Below are 17,448 nucleotides of genomic sequence, written 5' to 3'. Positions count from 1 at the left end.
ACTCTCCCAGCTGGGTTAATGGTTCCAACAGTCCACAAAATCTCCATAGAGAGCAGAGTAGTTATTGATGAATATTCTGCTGGTATGAATTGTAAAAAGAAAATTCCATTTTGTACAGAAATTCTCCAACAGACTTATAATGGGTGGGTGTGACGGGTTAGATCACAGAAACCCCCTGGGAGCTGCCACCTGATGTGCCAAGACTACTACTGCTCCTGTTTTCCTGCCCTGCCAGCTTAGGACTCTAGCACCCTGCCTGGTTTGAGCAAGACCCGCTAGCCTGTTGCAAACCCAGACCCAGGTGGGTTATAATGGGTGTGTTAGTAGCAGTTATGTCCATATGCAAAGTGCTTTTCGAACACTAAACAAGCAATCAGGGATGGATCAGGATTGGAACCTAAGTGGCAGGACGGGACAGTAAGGCTCACCAATAGCTTGGTGTACTAGGAGTGCAGAGGAGCTCCAAACTTGGTATAGAGCTCAGGCAAATGAGCTCCTTGCCTTCTGGGCAGCCGTCCACAAATCCTGCCTCTATCCACCCCAAAAAGGAACCATGAAGTCAAGCCATAAACCCTACAGTTGTAAGAAGGAAGGGGAGTCACAGATGGGTGTTAGGGTTGCCAACCCCCCAGGGTTGTCCTGGAGTCCCCAGGAATTAAATATTAATCTTAAATTAACGATTATGTCATGTGATGAAACCTCCAGGAATAGGTTCAATCAAAATTGGCAACCCTAACTGGTGTCCTAGCCATCTTCCTCAGCAGACATATTGTGTATTTTAGTTTTAGATCTCTGTTTACAGGAAACAGACCAGCAGAGGAACTAGTATTTCAAGGTGTACGCTGCTTAAAATCTGGAATAATATGACACGGCTGAAATGCCTGCCATGCATATGTTAGTTTTGTGATCTTCTTTCCCTTTGTTGTATCAATGGATACATCAGATCATTTAAGGATCTAGCGATTAAGATTATATAGTTAGCTACTATTATTACATTTAGTGCAAGGGGAAACAAACCTTCATAGACAAAAATGTAGCGTTTTTTTCTTTTCCATGTATGAAATCTAAGCGTCAGTACTGGAATCTAGTGACCTGTACCCATACTTGAAGATCAGGCCCAGTGTAGTACAGCAAGAACACAAGCTTCCCATGCAGCTAGACATACAATTTTAGAGCAATGCTGTTCAGAGTCCGTTTTATCTCTGCCATTGCAAAGACTAAATAACTCCTCATCCCACCACATTACACAGAGGTTCCCTCTGTCTCACCTTACATAATTTGTTTTGAAAGCCAGCCTGGTCTTGAACTGCTTACAATAGTGAGTTTACAAGCTCCATCTTTGCCTTCCTAGCGTTGCTTTCATATTCGGACATATCTGTCTGCCCTTGGCTTTATGTTCTCCTAGACCACCCCTTAGCTGATGCGATTATAAAGTAGTTTCTTGTTTTGACATAATATGAGCAGAGGGTGCAAGAGGAGTCATAACAAAAAGTGCCACAATAAATGAGTAGGCTTGGAAGAGGGACCACATATACTGGACATTTCCAGCTGGAGGATCAGTTCCATTTGTGAATTGCCTAAAGACCAGACAGTTCTAGCACCTCACTAGGGAATGAAAAACAACCTCCCATACTCGGTTCCAAAGAACTGACTACTGTAGAGAGAAGTGGGGAAAGATGTTGGTGCCATGGAATATAGCCTGGAGCACTACTTCTGCCACTGACTGGAGAAGACTGGCAACTATGAAGTACTATTTATTTCATGGATGGAAGGGTGAAGTATATCAGGATGAGAGAAGCCTGCTTAAGCAAGAGGAAGTCCTGCCACTTGGGTACAGAGTCCTGAGAGTTTTCCTATGGAAAGCGTTTGTTAGAAGTCAGACTCCCAGCAAAGAATGGTAACAAACAAACAAGGAAAGGCTAGACATCTCTTGCCTAGGGACTTCTGCACAAGAACGCAGGATCTAGAAACAGGAATTTTAAAAGAATTTCAGCCTCAGGAGTTTTAGTAAAAATGGGCCTCAGGCACCTTCAGGGAAGAGAATAGTTTCCCTTAAACATCCTACTTTCGCTCATGGTCTCTCCCTCACCATACCCGGGAATGAGTGTTAGAAATGCAAAGGAGGAAAAAACAACTCATGTAACACGCTGGATATAATTTACATGTTTACTAAACACTCTTCTTAATAGAGAGATGGTGAGACCAAATTATTTAGCATTTCATTTCTGATGCCAGGTTTCTTTCATAAATATTTGTTTCTTTGTAAATCAAGATATTTGAATCTACATTGCAGTGTACTCCAATACTGAGGAAACTGCTTAGTTCAGAATATTTTCACTTTGATGGAGTCTCTCTCTAAAATGGGATTTTGCACTCTCCTATTATGGATTTTTACCCATTCTCTCCTAAAATGATGGATTAGCAGAGGTATTTAGACCATAGCAGTCATTTCCCTCACAACATTGTCACCATTTCATCTTAACAACTGGTCTTGTTTCTCTGATTAGGGTGAACAAATAGATTTGTAGTACAGGAACCTTGGGAATAGCTAAAAGGCAAATTTTGGTACCCTATGCAAATTCAGTTCAGTAAGTTACTGCACCCTGTTGGTAAACTCTTGATCATCAGACACCTGATAATAAGTGTTCTTGGCTGCACATAAAATATGAGGACAGAGTAAGGTGCCTCATCCAAATGTGTATCTTCTCACTGACTTCAACAGTTTTCGGATCAACTCCTTTGAGAATTTTAGAGTATAATCAATACAGGGAGATATGGCAAGGGAGTTTACAAAGTGAAGTCCTGCAAATATTTTTTAAGCGGAAAAAAGGGAATGACTGAATTTAGTGCTCATGAAAACAAGAGTCTAATAGCACTAAGTTGAGTCTAAAGTAACAAGGGCTGGTGCTGTGGGAGCATCACTCAGACAAACAGCATGGCAATGTCCCTGCTTTTAGATCAGTTGCTTAGCCCTGGTCTACACTAGGACTTTAGGTCGAATTTAGCAGCGTTAAATTGATGTAAACCTGCACCCGTCCACACAATGAAGCCCTTTATTTCGACTTAAAGGGCTCTTAAAATCGATTTCCTTACTCCACCCCTGACAAGTGGATTAGCGCTTAAATCGATGTTGCCGGCTCGAATTTGGGGTACTGTGGACACAATTCGATGGTATTGGCCTCCGGGAGCTATCCCAGAGTGCTCCATTATGACTGCTCTGGACAGCACTCTCAACTCAGATGCACTGGCCAGGTAGACAGGAAAAGAATCGCGAACTTTTGAATCTCATTTCCTGTTTGGCCAGCGTGGCAAGCTGCAGGTGACCATGCAGAGCTCATCAGCACAGGTGACCATGATGGAGTCCCAGAATCGCAAAAGAGCTCCAGCATGGACCGAACTGGAGGTACGGGATCTGATCGCTGTTTGGGGAGAGGAATCCGTGCTATCAGAACTCCGTTCCAGTTTTCGAAATGCCAAAACCTTTGTCAAAATCTCCCAGGGCATGAAGGACAGAGGCCATAACAGGGACCCGAAGCAGTGCTGCGTGAAACTGAAGGAGCTGAGGCAAGCCTACCAGAAAACCAGAGAGGCGAACAGCCGCTCTGGGTCAGAGCCCCAAACATGCCGCTTCTATGATGAGCTGCATGCCATTTTAGGGGGTTCAGCCACCACTACCCCAGCCGTGTTGTTTGACTCCTTCAATGGAGATGGAGGCAATACGGAAGCAGGTTTTGGGGACGAAGAAGATGATGATGAGGAGGAGGTTGTAGATAGCTCACAGCAAGCAAGCGGAGAAACCGGTTTTCCCGACAGCCAGGAACTGTTTCTCACCCTAGACCTGGAGCCAGTACCCCCCGAACCCACCCAAGGCTGCCTCCTGGACCCAGCAGGCGGAGAAGGGACCTCTGGTGAGTGTACCTTTTAAAATACTCTACATGGTTTAAAAGCAAGCATGTGAAAGGATTACTTTGCCCTGGCATTTGCGGTTCTCCTAGATGTAGTCCTAAAGCCTTTGCAAAAGGTTTCTGGGGAGAGCAGCCTTATTGCGTCCTTCATGGTAGGACACTTTACCACTCCAGGCCAGTAACACATACTCGGGAATCATTGTAGAACAAAGCATTGCAGTGTATGTTTGCTGGCATTCAAACAACATCCGTTCTTTATCTCTCTGTGTTATCCTCAGGAGAGTGAGATATAATTCATGGTCACCTGGTTGAAATAGAGTGCTTTTCTTCAGGGGACACTCAGAGGAGCCCATTCCTGCTGGGCTGTTTGCCTGTGGCTAAACAGAAATGTTCCCCGCTGTTAGCCACAAGGAGGGGGGAAGGTTGAGGGGGTAGTCACGTGGTGGGAGGAGGCAAAATGCGACCTTGTAACGAAAGCACATGTGCTATGTATGTAATGTTAACAGCAAGGTTTACCCTGAAACAGTGTAGCCACTGTTTTATAAAATGTGTCTTTTTAAATACCACTGTCCCTTTTTTTTTCTCCACCAGCTGCATGTGTTTCAATGATCACAGGATCTTCTCCTTCCCAGAGGCTAGTGAAGCTTAGAAAGAAAAAAAAACGCACTTGCGATGAAATGTTCTCCAAGCTCATGCTGTCCTCCCACACTGACAGAGCACAGACGAATGCGTGGAGGCTACCTGAAAGGGGGTTCCAAAGAGGATGGCTCTAGACTGTTCTCAATGGTAGCAGATGACAGAACGAGGAGTAATGGTCTCAAGTTGCAGTGGGGGAGGTTTAGATTGGATATTAGGAAAAACTTTTTCACTAAGAGGGTGGTGAAACACTGGAATGCGTTACCTAGGGAGGTGGTAGAATCTCCTTCCTTAGAGGTTTTTAAGGTCAGGCTTGACAAAGCCCTGGCTGGGATGATTTAACTGGGAATTGGTCCTGCTTTGAGCAGGGGGTTGGACTAGATGACCTTCTGGGGTCCCTTCCAACCCTGATATTCTATGATTCTATGAGGCAAATAATGTCAGAGTGCAGGAAAGCACAAAATGACCGGGAGGAGAGGTGGCGGGCTGAAGAGAGTAAGTGGCGGGCTGAAGAGAGTAAGTGGCGGGCTGAAGAGAGTAAGTGGCGGGCTGAAGACAGGGCTGAAGCTCAAATGTGGCGGCAGCGTGATGAGAGGAGGCAGGATTCAATGCTGAGGCTGCTGCAGGACCAAACCAGTATGCTCCAGTGTATGGTTGAGCTGCAGCAAAGGCAGCTGGAGCACAGACTGTCTCTGCAGCCCCTCTGTAACCAACCGCCCTCCTCCCCAAGTTCCATAGCCTCCACACCCAGACGCCCAAGAACGCGGTGGGGGGGCCTCCGGCCAACCAGCCACTCCACCACAGAGGATTGCCCAAAAAAAAGAAGGCTGTCATTCAATAAATTTTAAAGTTGTAAACTTTTAAAGTGCTGTGCTTAAAGTGCTGTGTGGCATTTTCCTTCCCTCCTCCACCACCCCTCCTGGGCTACCTTGGTAGTCATCCCCCTATTTGTGTGATGAATGAATAAAGAATGCATGAATGTGAAGCAACAATGACTTTATTGCCTCTGCAAGCGGTGATTGAAGGGAGGAGGGGCGGGTGGTTAGCTTACAGGGAAGTAGAGTGAACCAAGGGGCGGGGGGTTTCATCAAGGAGAAACAAACAGAATTTTCACACCGTAGCCTGGCCAGTCATGAAACTGGTTTTCAAAGCTTCTCTGATGCGTACCATGCCCTCCTGTGCTTTTTTAACCGCTCTGGTGTCTGGCTGCGCGTAACTAGCAGCCAGGCGATTTGCCTCAACCTCCCACCTCGCCATAAACGTCTCCCCCTTACTCTCACAGATATTGTGGAGCACACAGCAAGCAGTAATAACAGTGGGAATATTGGTTCGCTGAGGTCTAAGCGAGTCAGTAAACTGCGCCAGCGCGCCTTTAAACGTCCAAATGCACATTCTATCACCATTCTGCACTTGCTCAGCCTGTAGTTGAACAGCTCCTGCCTACTGTCCAGGCTGCCTGTGTACGGCTTCATGAGCCATGGCATTAAGGGGTAGGCTGGGTCCCCAAGGATACATATAGGCATTTCAACATCCCCAACAGTTATTTTCTGGTCTGGGAATAAAGTCCCTTCCTGCAGCTTTTGAAACAGACCAGAGTTCCTGAAGATGCGAGCATCATGCACCTTTCCCGGCCATCCCACGTTGATGTTGGTGAAACGTCCCTTGTGATCCACCAGAGCTTGCAGCACTATCGAAAAGTACCCCTTGCGGTTTATGTACTCGGCGGCTTGGTGCTCCGGTGCCAAGATAGGGATATGGGTTCCGTCTATAGCCCCACCACAGTTAGGGAATCCCATTGCAGCAAAGCCATCCACTATGACCTGCACATTTCCCAGGGTCACTACCCTTGATATCAGCAGATCTTTGATTGCGTGGACTACTTGCATCACAGCAGCCCCCACAGTAGATTTGCCCACTCCAAATTGATTCCCAACTGACTGGTAGCTGTCTGGCATTGCAAGCTTTCACAGGGCTATCGCCACTCGCTTCTCAACTGTGAGGGCTGCTCTCATCTTGGTATTCATGCGCCTCAGGGCAGGGGAAAGCAAGTCACAAAGTTCCATGAAAGTGCCCTTACGCATGCGAAAGTTTCGCAGCCACTGGGAATCGTCCCAGACCTGCAACACTATGCGGTCCCACCAGTCTGTGCTTGTTTCCCGAGCCCAGAATCTGCGTTCCACAGCATGAACCTGCCCCATTAGCACCATGATGCATGCATTGGCAGGGCCCATGCTTTCAGAGAAATCTGTGTCCATGTCCTGATCACTCACGTGACCGCGCTGACGTCGCCTCCTTGCCCGGTATCGCTTTGCCAGGTTCTGGTGCTGCATATACTGCTGGATAATGCGAGTGGTGTTTAATGTGCTCCTAATTGCCAAAGTGAGCTGAGCGGCCTCCATGCTTGCCTTGGTATGGCGTCCGCACAGAAAAAAGGCGCGGAACGATTGTCTGCCGTTGCTCTGACGGAGGGAGGGGCGACTGACGACACGGCTTACAGGGTTGGCTTCAGGGAGCTAAAATCAACAAAGGGGGTGTCTTTACATCTAGGAGTATTTCAGGCAGGACTTCACGGAGGGTTCCAATAAGAAATGGTGCACCTAAGTTATCGTTCTTATTGGAACAAGGAGGTTAGCCTGGCCTCTGATTGATACATGGCTAGATTTACCTCGCTGCACCTTCTCTGTGAGCGACTGCAGTGTGACCTAGAGGAATGAGTCCCCTAGACAGGGGAGGAGGCAAATGAGTACAAAACAAATCTGGTGTATTTCTTGTTTTGACCCACTCCATCTATCTTTTACATCTTTGGCTGGCAGCAGACGGTGCAGAAGGACTGCATGCCATCCACATCTCATGGCTGCTCGGCAGAAGATGGTACAGTACGACTGCTAGCCATCCTCATCTCTTGCCTGCCTGGCAGAAGATGGTACAATACGACTGCTAGCAGTCCGTATCGCCTGCCCGCTCACCATAAGACGGTTCAATAGGACTGACTGCAGGACTAAAGAGAATGACCTGGTCAAGTCACTCCAAATTTAGTCCCTGCGCCCATGTCTGCCCAGGCGCTCCCAGCCGACGTGGCCAGGAGCACCTCGGACACGACGAGGACGACTACCAGTCGTATTGCACCGTCTGCTGCCAGAAGGCAATGGGTTGCTGCTACTGTGCAGCAAAGCCGTACCACGTCTGCCAGCACCCAGGAGACATAGGGTGACGGTTACCTGAGCGGGCTCCATGCTTGCCGTGGTATGGCGTCTGCACAGGTAACTCAGGAAAAAAGGCGCGAAATGATTGTCTGCCCTTGCTTTCACGGAGGGAGGGAGGGAACGGGGGCCTGACAATACGTACCCAGAACCACCCGCGACAATGTTTTAGCCCCATCAGGCATTGGGATATCAACCCAGAATTCCAATGGGCAGCGGAGACTGCGGGAACTGTGGGATAGCTACCCACAGTGCAACGCTCCGGAAGTCGACTCTAGCCTTGGTACTGTGGAAGCGCTCCGCCGAGTTAATGCACTTAATGCACTTAGAGCATTTTCTGTGGGAACACACACACTCGAATATATAAAACCAATTTCTAAAAAACCGACTTCTATAAATTCGACCTTATTCCATAGTGTAGACATACCCTTAGAGACTTTCCCAGCTAGACACAAATGTCAGAGGGGTAGCCGTGTTAGTCTGTATCCACAAAAACAATGAGTAGTCGGGTGGCACCTTAAAGACTAACCAATTTATTTGGGCATAAGCTTTCATGGGTAAAAAACCCACTTCTTCAGATGCTTATGCCCAAATAAATTGGTTAGTCTTTAAGGTGCCACCAGACTCCTCGTTGTTTCTTTAAGCTAGACACAGTGCTTGCTCAGAGTGAATTATCACAAGGAGAAAGATCCAAAGTATAATGACATGGATCACAAGTGAATTATTGTTGAATGTCTGACTCACAATATGAAAGGACTAAAACATCAAAAAATAATGGATGAATAAAGCTGTACGTTACTTCTGATAATGCTGTGGTGATTAGAGATACACTCTTCCATATGACCAGATGGAAAGCAGTTTTGCAAATAGTCAAGAGAATCATTTCTATTGAAAGATACAGTAAGATTAGGGTATCGAGCTATACTGGCTTACTAGGATTATCTCAGCATCCCTGCAAGATTCACTGGAACTGGAACGCCCCAGTTTCTCCAAACCCTGGGATGCCAGGTCACCTAAGGAGTTTCCTCCCATTTCCTCTTTACCCAATGTGCTGCTTTGAGTGCTTCATACATCAGCTCTTCACACCTGCTTTCCCAGCTTCCTATGAATGTAGCTCATCTGATTAGCAGAGACAGAGACATCCTTTGGGGCTCACAAAGCCTTCTCCTGTGGGTGCTCTATGATTGTAGGGGCCTAAATATGTCAGGGATAATCTATGTATTTTTTTTTCACAGTAGGTTTCTAGCCCTTTTCCTTAGGAAGATATTCTAAAAAGATAAACCAAGCCCTCTAGTTGGAAATTCAGAATTGTTTTTTCCCCCTGAAGATCCCATCTACCCCACTACTGTCAACTCAGGCTGGTCTTTTAAGGTTCATGAAACCCTTGAGCACAAACCCTTCTACTTGGAGCCAGGGATAAATGAATAAATGGGGGAGCAGGATTTATGAGGGACAAGATAAAAATATATACACTAAATCTGGAGATAGGAGAAAACAATACAGACACAAAGGGGTAAATGTACAAAGTAGTGGAGTGAGGTCAGAGGGGAGGGGAAAACAGCACTCCTAGGCACCCGTCACCATAGTATCCAGGCACAGTGTGTCCTGTTCTTTTGGTTTCAAATGTTTGAAAGGTCTAGTGTAAATCAAGAAGAAAAGCTGGTTAGAATCTGATCAGGCATGATACGCCTGTCTCATTTAGGGCTTGATTCTGCAGTTTACAAAACACAGGGGGTCCACTCCACCCATCTTAACTTCAGTGAAATTCTGCATCAGTGCAAGGCTCTTCTTGTGTGTCGTAAATTGCAGGATCTAGGCCTTAAAGACCAAACATTCACAGAGAAAGGAGTCGCCAAAAATATACATATAATTCAAAATTCTGCTATTCCATGGCCTTGTCGGAGTTTGTCTCTCAAGGTGAAGGGAATTCAATTCTACAGAAATTGCTGTCACTGTGCGAAAGACAGGTTTCAGCCTGCAAAACTAGGTCAAGACACTTTCAGCAATCAAATCTCAACTGTATGCTAAAATTGTTGTTGGCGTGTTAATAAGCATCTTTTATAAGAAAGCTCTCTCCTTTTGGATGCACAGCTTTCAATAGAAGGAAACAACAAAAAATAAACCTTTATGATAAACAATATACTTAAAAACCGAAACAACATGCACTGTAATTTAAAAGTTAGAGTCAATGTTTTCATTTGCATTCCTAATCTAGAAAGAGAAGGATTCTAATCTTTCATTTATAGGATCCATTCAGAAACATGGAGGTTCAAAAATATATATATATTTTTTTTATCATCCATGGTTCAAAAATAGAATGTTAATAATCATTGTCTATTTTGTGATAATACGACAGAAAATATCATATTGCCTCTATATAAATCCATGGTATGCCCACATCTTGAATAGTATGTGCAGATGTGGTCGCCCCATCTCAAAAAAGATATACTGGGATTGGAAAAGGTTCAGAAAAGGGCAACAAAAATTATTAGGGGTAGGGAACGACTGCCAACATTTCAGCTTGGAAAAGAGACAAATAAGGGGGGATATGATAGAGGTCTATAAAATCATGACTGGTGTGAAGAAAGTAAATAAGGAAGTGTTATTTACTCCTCATAACACAAGACCTCGGGGTCACCCAATTAAATAAATTGGTAGCAGGTTTAAAACAAACAAAAGGAAGCATTTTTTCACACAACACACAGTGAACCTGTGGAACTCTTTGCCAGAGGATGTTGTGAAGGTCAAGACTATAAAAGCGTTCAAAAAGAACTAGATATCTTCATGGAGGATAGGTCCATCAACGGCTATTAGCCAGGATGGGCGAGGATGGTGTCCCTAGCCTCTGTTTGCCAGAAGCTGGGAATGGGTGACAGGGGATGGATACTTGTTCATTCCCTTTGGGGCACCTGGCATTGCTCACTGTTGGAACACAGGATACTGGGCTAGATGGACCTTTGGTCTTACCCAGTATGGCTGTTCTTATGAAAGCCAAGTGAAACAAAACCGAGAATAATGAAGATGGAAATCTGTTTATTTAGCTGAAATGAGGGAAAGACAAACATACACATTGTATAGCAGTTTAGTATACGAGACTGGATACTTCAGAGGTGATCCACAATCATTTATAAACAGTATCATTATTAAAAGACAGTACATATGAGAAGAATATTTCTGATAGCAGAAGGCTCTATAATCTATCAGACAAAGGTATAACAAGATCCAATGACTGGAAGCTGAAGTTAGATAAATTCAGGCTAGAAACAAGATGGAATTTTTTAAACAGTGAGAATAATTAACCATTGGAACAACTTACTTAGAGATGTGGAGATTTCTTCAACACTTGAGGTCTTTAAATCAAAATTAGATGTCTTTTAAAAAATATGCTTTAGCTCAAAGATAAGATATGGGCTTAATGTAGGAAACAGTGAAATCCTATAGCCTGCATTATGCAGGAGGTCAGACTAGATTATCACAATGGTCCTTTCTTGCCTTAAAATTTTTGAATATGTCCATTATCAAATAAAAATATCAAACCCTGAGACAGTATCAAACTATGCTCCCAAAAATCATTGAAAAGTGATGCTGTTTCAATGGATACGTTTCCAGCATCTTTCATCCCCCATCATTTACAATTTTTTAGTACAGACGGTTGACTTCTTTTGGACGGTGGAGGAATGAGAGAGGTTTTGAAGAAGTTCTAGCTTCTCTCAGCCACATTACACATTAATTTGTCACTAAAAATCCAGAGTGTGTGTTAGCATGTTTTTTCTCTACACTAAGCCACTCCACTGTCTCATGCTAGTAGAATTCAGAGATCCCTCAGATCTATTGGGAAAGGCTACATAAAATGTTACGAGATGGAAGTATATTTTAGAATTTCACAGGTAATGTTAGAACCCTGATTAGTCAAGGTAATTAAGCCTGTGAGCAATCCCATTGACTTTAGTAGGATGAGTCATGTGCTTAAAGCGAGGCATGTACTTTAGTGCCTTGCTGAACTGGGGCCCAATTCTGTAAGAGGCTGAGGGCTCTCAACTCCCATTAACTCTAGTGGGAGTCAAGGAAGCTCAGCACCTCACAAGGGCAGGTTTTTACTCTGGGATGCCCATGCCCGAAGGTCTCTATTCATCTTATCTAAAAAGGATTAAAACAAATTTACAATAAACATAGGTAATATGTGCATGAAAGGAGATCCACAGAGATAATTAATTAAAATAAACAGAACTAATGAGAAAGCAAAAACTGGAAAGACATCATATCTGATGTCACATCTCCAGTAGATATAGCAGGGGAAAGCACTGTTCTCTTAATGACAGCACTTTAAACTGACTTTGAAAAATCTGCAGATTAGCAAATAGGAGACTTTTAAAACTAACCATGTAACCTGGTGCTCTGCACCGCCATATGCGAAATCCAAGTTTGATTCTTGGTTTGGGATCAAATCCTGGCCCCATTGAAATCAGAGCCATTGTCTTCCACAGGGCAAGGATTTCATCCCTGGTTTCTAATTACCTCAGCTAGCAGGGGTGAGGTGTGCCAAAGAAGCAGCCCAATCAACTGTTGGAGGAGGATGGACTAAAATCACAGTAGTGACTTTTCTGGCTTGTTAAAATAAAAGTGTTGATGGCCTACAAGAGAGTCTTCATGGATCAAATGTATACAAAAATCAGACCATTGGGGCAAGGGACTCACACTCCAACCTCCACACATGATTTTTGAAAAAATATAAGCAAATATTCATCATCAAGAAACACATCCATTGTGGGGAATTCCAGAGCTCACAATGTCTACAGGGAGATTACATTTTGCTCAGCTTTCAAATATTGCAAAATGTATGCAGGTCTCTAAACCAATTTCCTGAGAAAAAAATTAACTTGTGAAAGTAAGAAAGTAATAAAAATGGCAAACCTTTAGGCCCTTTAACATTTGATAGACCAGGAACTGGATTCGATCTTCAGTTAGTTTCTCATGCTTCATTATCTTACTCAAGTCTGTTCCCATAAACGGCATGACTAGGTAGCTAAAGAAAATTGAGTACAAAATAACTCCATCAAGTTTGTCAAAGTGAAACATACCAGTACATTACATCTCAATGATCATTAGAAATTACAGTTCTTACCATTTAATTAAGCTACTAGTTAATTTGATCTCCCATTGAATTAAATACCTCTAGAACCAAATAATTTCTACTAAAAACAATATGACTTCCATGCTTTATTTTTATCAATTATGATTGCCTGAAGCAGGTACTGAGTAATTCAATCACTAGTTATAAGAAGAAAAGGAGTACTTGTGGCACCTTAGAGACTAACCAATTTATCTGAGCATAAGCTTTCATGAGCTACAGCTCACTTCATTGGATGCATCAGATGAAGTGAGCTGTAGCTCACGAAAGCTTATGCTCAAATAAATTGGTTAGTCTCTAAGGTGCCACAAGTACTCCTTTTCTTTTTGTGAATACAGACTAACACGGCTGTTACTCTGAAACCTCGTTATAAGTTGTCGTCAATTAATAGGAAATAACAAATTCTGAACACGATAAAAGTGTGTGTGCTTAAAAGATAACTAGATAAAAAGCTCTGTAATTTACACATTGTTTACCTTAGAAGAACTATCATGAGTTATGCAAACCAGTAGGTACTATCCATAACAAGGTCAACGACATACCTGAGTCAAAGTCACAGGAATAGATCTGATCAAAGGCAGAAGAGGGTATTACTGTAAGGCATGATTTCTCAACGTGGAAGTCATGAAAAAGTATCAGCGGGTCATGACCACCCTGCACTTCCCATATTTCTAAATGGGAAGGGAGTCCAGGTATGGAAAAAGTTGAGAACTATTGCTGTATGTCAAGTTGATATTTCAGGCCTAGCCTGAAGAATGGGACAGTTTGGGGACCTCATGTTTTTGAGGGCCTTCAGTAAGCTCAAAATTCAGAATCTAGCCTGATGTCCAGCCTATAGCAACTAATATAGACACATACACTTCCAGCAGTTTAAGGATCAAACCTTAAGGCTGCACCTGTATGTAATAAAAACTAGACCCAGCTATGAAGTGTAGAAATACATTTTGTCATTGTCTGATCTATAAAGATTTCACCAATTTGTCTTAAAGGGTTTTTCTTGATTTAAAATATATGGACTTTCAATATTTTATGTTCAGTCTTACAATAACTGAGGTTTGCCACACAGCATCAGCATCATTAAAAGAGAAATAGAAAATTTTATTCTCAAACTAAAGAAAGAGCAACAGACATTAAAATGTTAAACCACAGAGAAAGGAGACAATAAGGTAGTTTCAAAGAACTACGGCTGGGATTTTCAAAAGAGCCTAAGGGAATGAGGCTCCCAAATCCCTTTCAATGGAATTTAGGCACCTAACTCCCTTAGACTTCCTCTGGTGCAAAGTTTAAGCAATTTAATTCAAGTAAAATGTGGAGAAACAGAAGTTAAGTGGAGGAGCAGAGAATGAAATCTCTCTGCTCTCTCTATCAGTGTATTTATGGCACATGAAAAAACATTTCTCACTGATAAAGTGGATGACCTAGACAATGGATTTTAACCTCCAATATGTTGGTGTTCCTGAACAATGAAAGCATAGATGGACATATTATTTTTTCCACAATCTTATCAAAGTCAATTATCGAGAGGCCATGAATATTTGAAGTGAGCTAGAAAGAACTTACTGAACATTCTAGCAAAAACAAAGGTTTTAAGGAAAAAAATCTAGAGGATTTACTAACAACATTTTTATTATTAATTATTATTAGAGATATTCAAACATGCTGAAGGGATTCAGAAGCACTAATCCAGGGGTTCTCAAACTGGGGGTTGTGACCACTCAGGGGTTCGCAATATTATTATGTGAGGGGTCGCGAGCGTCAGCCTCCATCCCCAAGCCCCGCTTCACCTCCAGCATTTATAATAGTATTAAATATATAAAAAAAAAAAGCTTTTAATTTATAAGGGTGGTCGCACTCATAAGTTTGCTATGTGAAAGGGGTAGGGTTGCCAACTTTCTAATAGCACAAAACAGAACACCCCGGCCCCGCCCCATGTCCCACCCCTCCCAGAGGCCACGCCTATGCCCCATCCCTTCTCCAAGGCCCCGCGCCCTGCTTGCTCCATCCCCCCTCCCTCCATCGCTCGCTCTCCCCCACCCTCACTCACTTTCACCGAGCTGGAGCAAGGAGTTGGGGTGCGGATGAGGTGTGAGGGCTCCAGCTGGAGGTGTGGACTCTGGGTGGGGCCGGGGATTAGGGGTTTGGGCTGCAGGAGGGGGCTCCAAGCTGGAGCAGGGGAGCTGGGGGCTGAAGGCTCCAGCTGGGGGTGTGGGTTCTGGGGTAGGACCAGGGATGAGGTGTTTGGGGTACAGAAGGGGGCTTATGGCTGGGGCAGGGAGGGTACAGGGTGCAGCTCCAGGAGGGAGTTTGGGTATGGGAGGGGACTCTGGGCTGGGGCAGGGGGTTGGGGTACAGGAGGGGGTGCGGGTCCCGGAGGCAATTACTGCAGCTCCCAGGAAGTACCCGCCAGGTCCCTGTGACCCCTATACGCATGGGCGGCCAGGGAGGCGCCGAGGCACCGAGAGCTGCCCTTGCGCCCACAGGCACTGGCACTGCAGCTCCCATTGGTCACTGTTCCTGGCCAATGGGAGCTGTGGACCTGGCACTTGGGTGAGGGCAGCGCAAGGAGCCTCCCTGTGCCTAGGGGCTGGAAGGATCTATCAGCCGCTTCCAGGAGTCACACGGAGCCAAAGCAGGTAGGAAGCCTGCCTTAGCCCCGGGCCCCCGCTGTGCCACCAACCGGACTTTTAAAGGCCTGGTTGGCAGTGCCAACCAGAGCTGCCAGGGTCCGTTTTCAACCGGGGGTTCCCGTCAAAAACCGGATGCCAGGCAACCCTGGAAAGGGGTCACCAATACAAAAGTTTGAGAACTACTGCACTAATCCAACATTCAATGGGACTTGTGCTCCTAAATCCTTTAAGTGCTTTTGCAAACTCATTATTATATTTTGGTGACACAAAAACACTGGTAGGGACAGGAGCCCATTGTGCTAGGTATTGGACAAACATATGTGAAGATACAGTCCCTGCTGTACAATTGTGTGGATTGTACACACCTCATACAATCCAAGGGCCTGAGCTTGCAATCGGATACATATGGGTGGACATGCATGCAGACCACCACCAATTCCTTTAATTTAGAACAAAATGCAACCAGTGAATGTGATAAACAACAGGATGGGAATGAGGTAATTTGATTACACTAACTAGCTATATGTACATGTAACCCTCAAGGAGATTACTTCAATTCCTGGTACTCTGTGTGCTGGTAGCTCAGAGAGAGGCACACTGTCCCTGATAGGGAGGGGCAGCCAAAGGCAGACTCAGAGTCTGTTCAGCAACAAACAGGGAGAGAGATACCCTTCCCACGCAGCTCAGGAGAGAGGAGAAGCCATTTTGGAGCCGTCTGGACTCTGGAGTCAGCAGGGCCATCCTTAGGCATATTCGACATTGGTGAGGCCTCATCTGGAGTACTGTGTCCAGTTTTGGGCCCCACACTTCAAGAAGGATGTGGATAAATTGGAGAGAGTCCAGAGAAGGGCAACAAAAATGATTAGGGGACTGGAACACATGAGTTATGAGGAGAGGCTGAGGGAGCTGGGATTGTTTAGCCTGCAGAAGAGAAGAATGAGGGGGGATTTGATAGCTGCTTTCAACTACCTGAAAGGGGGTTCCAAAGAGGATGGCTCTAGACTGTTCTCAATGGTAGCAGATGACAGAACGAGGAGTAATGATCTCAAGTTGCAGTGGGGGAGGTTTAGATTGGATATTAGGAAAAACTTTTTCACTAAGAGGGTGGTGAAACACTGGAATGCGTGACCTAGGGAGGTGGTAGAATCTCCTTCCTTAGAGGTTTTTAAGGTCAGGCTTGACAAAGCCCTGGCTGGGATGATTTAACTGGGAATTGGTCCTGCTTCGAGGAGGGGGTTGGACTAGATGACCTTCTGGGGTCCCTTCCAACCCTGATATTCTATGATTCTATGATTCTATGAAGAAAAGGAGGACTTGTGGCACCTTAGAGACTAACCAATTTATTAGAGCATAAGCTTTCGTGAGCTACAGCTCACTTCCTCAGATGCATATCGTGGAAACTGCAGCAGGCTTTATATATACACAGAGAATATGAAACAATACCTATTCCCACCCCACTGTCCTGCTGGTAATAGCTTATCTAAAGTGATTTCCAGCACAAATCCAGGTTTTCTCACCCTCCACCCCCCCACACAAATTCACTCTCCTGCTGGTGATAGCCCATCCAAAGTGACAACTCTTTACACAATGTGCATGACAATCAAGCTGGGCTATTTCCTGCACAAATCCAGGTTCTCACATCCCCCCCACCCCCATACACACACAAACTCACTCTCCTGCTGGTAATAGCTCATCCAAACTGACCACTCTTCAAGTTAAAATCCAAGTTAAACCAGAACATCGGGGGGGGGGGGTAGGAAAAAACAAGAGGAAACAGGCTACCTTGCATAATGACTTAGCCACTCCAAGTCTCTATTTAAGCCTAAATTAATAGTATCCAATTTGCAAATGAATTCCAATTCAGCAGTTTCTCGCTGGAGTCTGGATTTGAAGTTTTTTTGTTTTAAGATAGCGACCTTCATGTCTGTGATCGCGTGACCAGAGAGATTGAA

General features: G+C 44.6%; 1 protein-coding gene across 1 annotated transcript in view; it reads right to left on the bottom strand.

The window, feature by feature from the left end:
* MAPK12 (mitogen-activated protein kinase 12) overlaps positions 1-17,448 on the bottom strand; it is an 81,278-nt gene that overhangs the window by 27,203 nt on the left and 36,627 nt on the right. Inside the window, exon 4 of the mRNA XM_073328274.1 lies at positions 12,653-12,764. Within this exon, the coding sequence (XP_073184375.1) occupies positions 12,653-12,764 (112 nt within the window). The remainder of the gene's footprint in view (positions 1-12,652; positions 12,765-17,448) is intronic.

The sequence above is a fragment of the Lepidochelys kempii genome, chromosome 1 (assembly GCF_965140265.1).
Source record: "Lepidochelys kempii isolate rLepKem1 chromosome 1, rLepKem1.hap2, whole genome shotgun sequence".
NCBI classification, from domain to species: Eukaryota; Metazoa; Chordata; order Testudines; family Cheloniidae; genus Lepidochelys; species Lepidochelys kempii.
Note: the sequence above shows the minus strand (reverse complement) of the source record. Positions and strands in the feature narration are given on the sequence as shown.